Source organism: Thermobia domestica, chromosome 11 (genome assembly GCF_964235325.1).
Source record: "Thermobia domestica chromosome 11, izTheDome1.hap1.1, whole genome shotgun sequence".
NCBI classification, from domain to species: Eukaryota; Metazoa; Arthropoda; class Insecta; order Zygentoma; family Lepismatidae; genus Thermobia; species Thermobia domestica.
In genome coordinates, this window is record NC_137464.1 from 30589413 (window position 1) to 30600793 (window position 11381).

At 36.6% G+C, this 11381-nt stretch overlaps 1 protein-coding gene across 3 annotated transcripts in view; it reads left to right on the forward strand.

The window, feature by feature from the left end:
* LOC145663996 (acylphosphatase-1-like) overlaps positions 1–10910 on the forward strand; it is a 31900-nt gene extending 20990 nt beyond the window's left edge. For all 3 annotated transcript variants that reach the window (XM_081730279.1, XM_081730277.1, XM_081730278.1), the window contains exons 2-4: positions 2404–2420; positions 7199–7308; positions 10255–10910. In XM_081730279.1, the coding sequence (XP_081586405.1) occupies positions 2404–2420; positions 7199–7308; positions 10255–10369 (242 nt within the window). In that variant the 3' untranslated portion in view covers positions 10370–10910. The remainder of the gene's footprint in view (positions 1–2403; positions 2421–7198; positions 7309–10254) is intronic.
* Positions 10911–11381: the final 471 nt, after the last annotated feature.

Sequence of the window (11381 nt, forward strand, 5' to 3'; positions counted from 1 at the left end):
AGAACCTACGCCGACGTTTCTAGAATATTCTCGCTCGAAGTTGGGCGGTGGTATAAATATTGCGTACTTCGGCCAACCAATCCAACAGGCCAGTTTGTTGCAGCTTCCCCCTTTAACGGTTTTAGTTCGCTACTGTTTCTGTTAAGACAGAGAGTTTGTCCATTGTACCTAAAGTTACAGTCTTCTTAGTGCGATACGATTCAGAGGCATTTTGTATACTTTGGTTTCCAAGTTCGGAAGCAGTGGAAAGCAAGATGAAGAAAAAGCCTCATAGCAGACCAACGCGGAAAAGTGTGAAACGAGGCTTATTTGGCACTCCAAGTGAAATAAGTGAAGTGCAGTTACCCACGTACGCTGACGTTATGCGATATTATCATTTGTTTTGAAGTGGTTTAAGTGGTGACGAAAGTGTAACTAAATTACCAGTGACTGACATTTGTAAACTAGTTGGACAAAGAGTTGTACGTATTTGACGTAAAGCAAGCATTCCTGTGGTTTCAGAAAAGAGAGTTTTTGACACGCTGAAAACATTTTATAATAAGTGTCGCACCAAGGAAAAACTTTTCAGTCGATAAGGGCAAGAAGCAACACTTCGTATAGGTTTTGTTGCACACGCGGAAAAGTCTCTTTTTGATATTGCGTCTTGCAAATGTAAAACCGCCGAAGATTGCAACTGTGAGAGGACACTCAAGATTCCAAAACGAGAATTCAAGTTTCTTTGGACCAGAAAACAATACACGGAAAATGAGCATTGGTAACATTGACGTCCGAACAAGCAAATCTCTGTCAAAGATGTTTTCCCGTAAAGTGAGCAGATTTAAGGGGCAGACAACCAAGAAAGACGCTGAAAGTGTTGAAGCAAGTCCATCAAGTAGTGGGATTAGGCATAGGCACAGGTCAAAGATACTGGCGTCGTCAGGGGAATCCAGTGAAGCTATTGAACTATACCGACAAACTGTAAGAGCTGATTCCTCACATCAAAATAAGAGAAAAAGTTCATATGGACCTATGGCGAAAAGTGCATAGTTTCAGAGCTAGGGCTGTCCAAAATCGCGAGAAAGCTAAATTTCAAGAGGCCCTATTTCGAATTCCAGAAACTGTAGATAGTGGTCCTTATCAGCGTAAAGGAAGTCACTCATATGCAATCCAAAAGTGCATATTTCGTCAATTTTCAACAGGTGTAAAGGCTATTTCCTACGGGGTGTAATTCTCAGATACGCACTTAATAGGGTTTTTAGATATACCCTGATTTCAAGGACGGTCCAAAGTAGGCAGAAAGTAAGCCTTGACAACAATGGACATCCATTGCTTCGGAGGGAAGTCGGAAGTGTTAGGAACCGGCAGCTCCATATTTTTTGTGTTCGCAATAATGTGTGATGCGATATATTTCGTCCCCGAGTACGAGAGACCATGCTGCTGACGATCCGTAACACGTCCGACATCGCGCCAAAGGATTCCATGTTCACTGTTATCAAGGCTTATCGTTTGCCTACTTTGGATCAATCATAAAGTCAGAGCATATCTCAAAATTCGGTTAATGGTATGTCTGAGGATTTCTCCCATTGAACATTAATGAAATATGCATTTTTGGACTGCGTATGCGTGACTTCCTTTACGCTGACAAGGACCACCATCTACAGTTTCTGAAATTCGAAATAGGGCCTCTTGAAATTTGGCTTTTTCGCGATTTTGGACAGCCCTTGCTCTGAAAATATGCACTTTTTCCCAGAGGTCCATATGAACATTTTCTTTTATTTTGATTTAAGGAATCACCTCCTACAGTTTGTCGGTATAGTTCATTAACACCCTGTATATATATATATATATATATATATATATATATATATATATATATATATATATATATATATATATATTCACTTAAATAGTATGAATTTTAATAATTTTTAAGCGTATTTACTGTTTCGGTGCTTCCTGAACCTTTCTCAGCGTGTCGAGCAATTCACTAGCAATCATCGAACTTTAATGGATGATTAAGTTTTAACATAGATTTAAGATTTTACAGCATTTTCATAGATTTAAGGTTATAATAACATTTTGACAACGTGCCTATTAGGAGTAAACAAAATTCCTATAAACTAGCACAAAATTACACAAGTGTTTATAAGTAACTGCATGAGCTTTTCACAGCAATAATAATTTCCAAAGATGAGAATTCTAGTGCAAGAAATGTCCATTATAATATTAGCAAAATTAGTGCAAGAATAAATTCCGATAAGTGAGATGAATTGCCAGCGAGTTGTCCGATCTGGTGAGGAAAATGTCAGGGAACACCGAAACAGTACAGTTAATAGTGCATAAGAGTAAATTTACAAATTATTATGTAAGTTAATGTCAGTGAAGTATAATTCTAACATACTTTCTTTTCTTTTTCATTTATAGGTGTTTTCTTCAGGAAGGTTAGTATTTTAAAGTACACAGCCACCAACTTACAAGAGGATAATTTATTTTGGTAACTATACAATAAACAGTTTAGAAGTGATCTGGAATATTCTGCTCTTTCGGAATTCAAAAAAGATAATACATTTGGCAACAAGGGATATTACTATTAGAAGTAGTACTGTTACATTACGTATACTCATCAGTGTATAGTGAATTACATATTCGAATTATATTCAGCAAATATTGTTTTCTGTATGAGATATCGGAAAGCGTTAACTAATGTCACAAGATTCTGAAATGTTAACCTCGCCCAGACTCATACTTCACGTTGTCTCATTCGCCGTAAATAGATTTTTAAAGTTTTGTCTTTTGATGCCAACTGGACAACTTGAAAGCAATGGTGCAACACATACGAGATGCACACCAAAAGTACGTTTCGTTTCGTTCTAATTTCCAAAGACAAGGAAATACAGGGAACTTAACCTGTGTCTATGTCTCAACAAATCCTTCCTCTTTATTGATACACAGTTGCCATTGTTCCATCCATTTTGTGTAACATGTGGCATAGTCATCTTTGGGGATATGTTCGTAAACAGGACGTGGTAATGTGAATCGTTCTTATAATCCTGTCAGGTCATAGCTGCGGAGTAAGGAAATATCCTGTGCTACGCTTGTAAACCTGAACCTCTAGATCTTCACGCAGTATCCGGATATTTTTTGTGAATGCAGTCTTGTTTCTTTCGTATCGTTTCTTTCGTTAGTTTCTTTCGTTTCTTTCGCCTCGACACTTTGCTTTCACGCGGATTTTGTTTCAGATGAATTATCTTATTTGTGATAGTCTGTAGAGTCCTTATAGTGCATAGACGACTCGAACGTGGACGGTGTATGGCAATGGATTTTTCCTAGTATCTTTCTGTGGTTCGAAAGACGAACACATGGGCACTCCCGAGAGACTGCAGGAAGTTCAATATCTCATTTGCGGTTTCATATGATAATGGTTATCCTATTCTCGTTTGTACCTCATCTGAAGCAAATAGGATCAGCCAAACATTATGATCTCAAATCATCTTACCCTGTACTATCCATACCTAACATGTTGTCTTTTGGTAGCTTTTACCGGTTATTTGCCATAGCGTGAAGTTTGTATCAATATTTTTGTTTAGACTGGGTGAGTTTATGTGCTCCGTACGTTTCAACTTAGAATCGAAGGAGAATTCTGAATGCTGCTTGTTGCGAATGAAGCACGAAAAGCATGGATTCTGATGGACCAATTTTTTTACGGCGAATTTAGATAATGCAATAATTTATTATTACATGAAGTGTGTTCTTTAATATGCTTAACAATTAAAATCATTAGAAATATATTCTTAACGACTCCATTTTTAAATTTTCTTTTATAAATCACCCAGACAGAGTATAAATATTTTTTATTTCTTAATTTTTGTCCACGTCTCATGTAGTCTAGGTACTAAAGGAACTCCTAAACTCTTAATTCTACCAAGTGATTTGTCCCCATGCGACTTTCATATGTTGAGAGGGCCCTGATGTTGATTGGGATCAAGCACAGGAGAAGGTGAAGTATTGGCATCACTTCAACCGTTAGATACGTCTCTTAGAGATTGCAGGGAATACACAATTCAGATTCACATTAGCTACGTGTATAAGATCCAATAAATTAGGTAATTTATTAATAAGTACAAGTTCGGCTCATACTGTTATGAATACAAGTTACAAATTGCGTACCTAGGTACGCTCAGTTGTGTTTCAGGATTCGTTTGCCTACTTGAAACATGGCATACTAGGATTTAAGCAGTATTCTAAACACGGCAGTAATTGTTGCTTAGGAATGTGTCATTGTTCATGGTTTACTTTTCAACTGTAAATAGGGGGGCGCGGTGGCTCAGTGGTAGAGCGTTCACCTCTGGTGCTTGGGGTCCCGGGTTCGATCCCAGCCCCCGCCAAGTGAACTTTGTGGTGGACAAACACCGTGCTCGTAGGTTTTCTCTGGGTTCTCCCGTTTCCTCCCACTTACTTCATTCCACCACTTCATTCATCTCTCATCATCACCGTCTCCTTTAGCCTAACCGGTATAACCGTGGGACGTAAAACTTAAAGATTTCATTTCATTTTTTCAACTGTAAATAGTATGTATATATATTTAAAAAAAAAAATTACCAATTTCTTTCATAGTAAATTCTAATCTCCAAGAAGTAACGTTCTTTGATTATATATATAAAAGAAAATTCGCATATGAAAATGTGCTTGATATTCGAAATTAAGGTCTGAATCTTTAAAGAACCGATTTTTACTATAAATATTATTTACCTTTTTTTCCCTATTGTTCTGCTTATGAATCGAATTGCGAATTTTCGGTGACCTATGCTGTCCCCTTCTTCATAGCTTATACTTAGGTATGGATTAATGTTTATGAGGTTTGAGTATGGTCAGAGCTTTTCCTTACCACTAACCTGAAACTTACCAAACCCTAATCCATTCCTAGCTAAGGCTTGGAAGAAGATGGCTACTTAGTACACCGAAAAATCAACAAATTGACTTATAAATAAGATACTAGGAAAATAAGGTGAAAAGTCTTTTAATTCCCCAACTCATTGGCTGTTGGATTGAAGTTCATTGTCCTCTATTAGCACGAAGGATGTACAAGACAGGATCTGTTGCTTAAAATGGAATCTAAACTACTAATCCGAAGCTGGGTATCCCCAGTGAGAATCGAACCCAGGACCATGCGCATGAGTGTTCAACTTGCATTGTTAACGATCAGCACTGTCCTTGGTTTGTGTGCTATAGAAAAGATGGTTAGGTTCAAAATACATGCATATTGGTATTTAGGAAAATATGGGAGTCCAGCTGTAGTGTACTTAAACAATTTCTTTCGTACAGTTGGATCTGTTACAAGGTCTTATATAGAGGCATAGTAGCACATAAAGTCGTGCTTAGATAAGTCATTTTAAAATTTTAATAACTGTAAGGAACAGTTATAATTCTAAGATTACTTTTGTTTCTAAATTTTGAGAAATCTGGGTATTTTCTTCTGCTGTATTTCAGGGTAGAAGCGATTTCCGTCTTGGAGGCGACGCTGCCCGGTTATTTGCACTCTTTTCCTTCTTACATTGTACATCTATAAAATATCTATCTTCGTGCGTTTTTTTAAAAACTTAATTTAGATTTAAGAATATACCTTTAGTGTGTGTAACAATGGAATGTTCATGTAACGTATGATATCTATCAGTATAGCTTATTCTTCAGTGCACACAGCAATATTTACAAATCACTTGCATTAAAAAGCACTATTATATGTACGAAACTTATTAAGGCCGCGGTGGCTCAGTGATGGAGCTCTCATCTCTGGTGTGTACGGTCCCTGGTGTGATCCCATCTCACGCCAATTGGGCTTTGTTGTGGACAGACACAGTGTATCTGGGTTTTCCCGAGAGTCTCTCGTTTCCTCACACTTTTTTCACTCTACAATTTATCCACCTTATCACTGTCTCCCTTAGCCTCGAAGCACAGTCATCGGACGTTAAACTTAAAAAAAAGAACTATTAGATAAGCATATACTACTTATGATTATGCATGTCTTATAGGCCAAAGAGATGATGATAAATAAAAGTGAAAGAATTAATAGAACGAGAATGTGGGAGGAAACGGAGAAGCTCAGGAGAAAACCACTGACACAATGTTGTCTGTCACAAACTCAAATGACCTGCAATCGATTCACGATCACCTCGCACTGCAAATAAGTATTCTACCACAGTTACTGTGTCTCGTCTGTAGATCAAACGGTTTGTTAATATAGCTAGCTGAAAATGCTCGTAATTCGCACGGGGAAAGTATATTTGCATCAACTTCCCCCTTAGGACATACATTTCGAAACACCGTGCTCCATTCTCCTAGATTACGCCTTTTAATCAAAGTGAAATGATTTAAAAAAAAAAAAAAAAGCTTGAGATGGGTACTATGTTCCAAAACCCATTTTCCCGATTCTTCAAACTATTGATTCGACACTATTCTCTATTATTTTGGTTATTTTATATACAACTTTTCTCACCCCGATGCCGATGGCAGTTGAATTTAGACTTAAACGACATTGGGACTCTCACTTTTCATCTCAGCGAATCTGAAAACTATGGATTCGTCACTATAGTCCGCGTCACTTGAATTGGCGTATGGCATCAGCCAATAAGCTCGCAGTGCGCTGATTCAAAACCTATAGTGAGGAATTTAATCTTTCGTAATTGATTTTGTTCTGTTTATGATCATTTATGAATGATTCGATACCTCACTGAAGATTTGGCAACAGCGCACTGTGAGCATATTCGTTGACGCCGTACGCCAATTCGAGTGACGCGGACTATAATATCAGTCATTTACGATTATCTTTTTTTTTTTTTTTTTCACCCCATTCTCACCCCCTGGATAATAGGGTGTCTTACCTTACAGTATTAGTTTGCAGTTTGTAAGTCATGTGTGTACCAAGTTTGAGAAGTTGCAACAGACGTTCTAGACTTATGCTGGAACAAACATTCATATAGATTTATGTAACATAGGTATAAATTACTTGTACTTCTTCTTAATTTTTCAAAAAGATAAATATTTTAAGGATGTACGTTGGAAGAACACTTGGAGTGTGTAAATAAGAAATTAATATTGTTAGGAGAATAGGGATCACTTTTATTCCGAAATAAAAGCAAAAGAACATACACAGATTTCTAAAAATTTGGGAACAAAGAGGTATGCTTTGGATTATTTTATAATTGTTGCCTTTCTCTTTTTTCAGTATACACAGAGCAAAGGAAAGGAATTGGGACTTAGAGGATGGTGCATGAATACCTCACGAGGGACAGTTCTTGGGAAAATGGAAGGAGAAAAAAGTAAAGTCGATGAAATGTAAGTATGAATCATGCTAGAAATCACAGATTTCTTTTTACTATGTTTTGTTGATTTGATTTTTGTTCTTTTGCAATGGCGTCTGTTAAATAAGAACTTTCAAACAGTGCCAAATGTAACTTGGTAGGAGAGATGCATCCTTCTTTTTTTTTTTTTTTTTTTTTTAAACTTGGGCGGGAGACCCAGGTTCGATTCCTGGCGAGAGCTCATGTGGTTCTGATCCCATGTTAAACTGTAAGTCTACGTCTCATATAGTGCTGCTGAAAGGGACGCTAAACTAAAAATCAAATCAAATCAACAAAAAATGTGATGCTTTCATTATATAAACATAGAGCATCCTGGATAATTATTTTTCTGTTTTTGAATTTTCTTAGCGATATTAGTTATTCAAAGTTATTTTTAATTATTATTATGGTTGATAACATTGCAAGAGTATAGCTTGTACTGTTTTTTAATGGTGTTTATCATGTCGAAAATAAAGACATTACATAAATAAAGAAAATTTAAGCTGGCTTCCTTTTACATTTTGCGTAAAACATTACGCCCTTAAAACATGAAAACTAATGTAAGTTCCTGCAATTAGATTATTAGACTTTTTTTATTTTATTTTAATAATAACTTGTCTATCAGTCAAGGGATGAGAAGTTTAGAAGGGAGTCCCGAATATTGCATAGAGTAATTTAAACGTATAAAACGTAAACAGTCGAATAACTTCATGAACACTACCAGCAGCTTCTGACACGATTAGCCAATGAAACATCGTTAATGGTCAAGACGAAATTCTGTGCGTGTATAAGGACGATGTAGGCTGTTTACCAAACAGATCAATATCAATTGTGATGGGGAAAGGTCGCGTGTTACCAGCTTTAATAATAATAACAATAATAATAAACAAAGCGGGACAATTGACCATCGAGCTTACGATGCATTTTTGAAATTGCAAAATTCGTGGAATGCTCTCGTACGTCGGGAAGTGTGTATCAGGAAAAATTTTGACTGACAGAACACCAAATTGCTGCACCATTAGTCATTGATGGTAGAAGTGAACAGCGCGTTTGATGGTTATTAAGAGCCGATTTTTGTGTAACTGTTCATTACTTCATCAGGCAAATGAACCAGGGAGCTTCCAGAATATTTCCATGGCAACAGCTCAGAGGATTTTGTTGCGTATGTAACTCCGCAGCCGACGCTTCAATAACACCACCGTTGTTCATGGAGAAAAACTCCTGCAGATTCCGAACCTAGACATCCTCTGAATCAAAAGGTTACTATCCTGACACGCAAATTGGCGAAACACAATCTACTGGTGGCAGTATTTCCATGGCACTATCTTGATGTCGTGATGTCTACACAAGGCGTCTAAAACAATTTTGGTACCTATTCATGCTTGCTGACGCCTCACACTCGTGCGTATTGTTTTTTTCTGATGGCGATAGAATCTACCAATATGATAATGACATCTGTCATATGTCCATAATCTTCAGGCTGGTTGGAAATACGTGACCAGAATTCGAAATACTTCCCCCAGCCTCACACGTTACTCCATCAAGAGTCTTTGAATTCACCTCGATGGACATGTATATTGAATAAATCCTCCATCGCACTCCACACAATAGCTCCAGCATTCTGTTAAAAAAAAAAAAAAAAAAAAAAAAAAGTTTTAGTTTAACGTCCCACAGATATGGCCTTTAGATTAAAGAAGATGGATTGTTAATGAAAGTGAATGCTAATTTTTTTTTTTTTTTTTTTTGTTTGTTTGTTTTGTTTATTCACTGAGAATCAAACCCGGGACCACGTGCGCCAAGATTCTCGGCAGTTTGCCTTGTTTCAGATTCCGCTTAACATTTTTCCTGAACTTCGTTAAGCCGCTCGTACAACGTCTTGTTGCGGTCTGTATTCCAAGAAGAGATTTTTGTAGGTATTAGGTAGGTGGTGGTTCTAATATTGGGACTAAACTACGTGCATAGTTGGAAGAATGGAGTCCCGAAGCAGCAATAGGAAATGGATGAATAACCAGGAATTAATCAACACGTAATCACGCACAGTAAAAAATTGTACTAGCCCTATAAGGGCTTTCGCTAAAATACTTCATCTTATAAGAGGGGAGGAAGTAAGGAAAAGGAAGATTAAAGATCTCCCATTAGTATTTTTACTTTGTTAATTTCTTCATTCATTAATTTTTAAAGAGTTAAGTGGGGAAATTATTTTACCATTCTGAATACAAAGAAATAAAATAGTTTTCCTCTGCCTAATCCGAACGTTTGTGTGTAAGTCTAATATTGGTCTATAATGAAGAGATATCTACGGAAACTTAAGATTTTATTAGCCTGTAGAGTTCGATGATGGAACGAATAATGCTGGAGGGTTTATGTGTTTGTGGTATGATGGATGAGCTTGGACGTGGAGTTGGACTGTCTGAACATCTTTCAACAAAAGCAGTGACCAATTTAGACAAGTTGCACAGTATATAACATGAGCAAATAGGCAGGCTACGCAGATAGCCAAAGTTTTACCGTAGTTCATTTTGCTTTTTTGGTTAAACAGGATGTCTATCGGTCACGAAAGTCACAAATGTCACGTAAAAGTCACGAAATTTAGCTTTTGGGTCACGATTTTTTTAACTGTGCAGATGTAAGTACAGATTGTTCTATAAAACGTCAAAATTCCCCACCAAAAATATCTATGGTCGGCTTTAGACGCTACCAAATCGCAAGCAAAATACGTTTGTATCGCATGGATGAAAATTCGGCCTAATTCGCACCCAAATTTGCTCTTGAAAATGTTAGAAAATTTTATGATTTGGTAAAGAAAAGGTCACGAAAAAGTCACGAAATTTTATTTCGGAATTTTAATAGACACCCTGTTAAATATAATATCTTATGAGCGATCAGCTCCTCAGTGTTTTTAAACATATCTATTAAATGAGCTCTTTTTTTGCTTTTCCAGGAAGCGTTGGTTGCAGTACACAGGGAGTCCATCATCACGAATTGAGAAAGCAGAATTTCGTAATGAAAAGACAGTAGAGAAATTCAGTTTTCCAGACTTCTCCATTCGCCACTGAAATATCATTTCTTGGACGATAAGAGAAATTATGTCGTGATATTTGGGACTGTTGCTATTCGTCACCTAAAAGTTGTAATTTTCTTTTATTTTTCTCGTTACGTTGGATTGAAAGCAATAATCTATCCTAATAATGCACTTTTCTTTACGGTATAAATTTGACACTGTAACTCTTTGCAGTAGAATGCACTAAATTAAAATGTAATTAAAAGCCAGTGCATAGTATAAACTAACAGCACATACAACTGACGATGTTCGACATAACTTGATATATGTCTCTCTTTATAAGAGTATTTCAGTAGGTTGTTGACCAATACCATTTTCTAGTCATATTCAGTTGTTAATTTGTGATATTTTTTTTTTCTTAAAAATAAAATTATATCATGAAAGTAAACTTTCCACGAAGAATTGTGATACAACAGCTTTCCTGAAAATGGCTGTTTTTGATATGCTTCCGTTTAAGTTATTCCTCAAGTAATACTGAGACAAAACGAAAGTACCATATAGTATTAATTTTTTTGAATAAATTGTTGAAAATATGAGTCTTGTATTGTTTTATTTTATTTTATTGTAGTTTTATCCATATTTAGGATCTGAAGGTGATTTCAGTAGTCGAATTGGGCTGGTACGAACCGGTATTACTAAATTAAGATGCCGAAAATCATAAAAGCTGTAATAATTTAAAATAGCATCTAACTAACTCAATGGCCTATGGAAGCGGAAGTTTCAATGCTGCGTTCACAAAAGCTGTCCACTGACTTCTATCCTTAGCCAACTGGACCCAGTTTCTACTTTGTATTCCTATTTCTGCGAGATCGATCTTAATGAGTCCACCCATATGCGTTCCTAATGGTCGTTTTCCGATTGGTCTTCCAGATAAGACTTTGAAAGCGTTCCTACTTTCTTCCACCCTGGCTACATGACCTGCCCACCTGAGTCTCTTAGACTTGATGACCCTAACAATGTTGGTAAACCGTATAAATTATGTAGTTCGTCGTTTTGAAGTTTCCGCC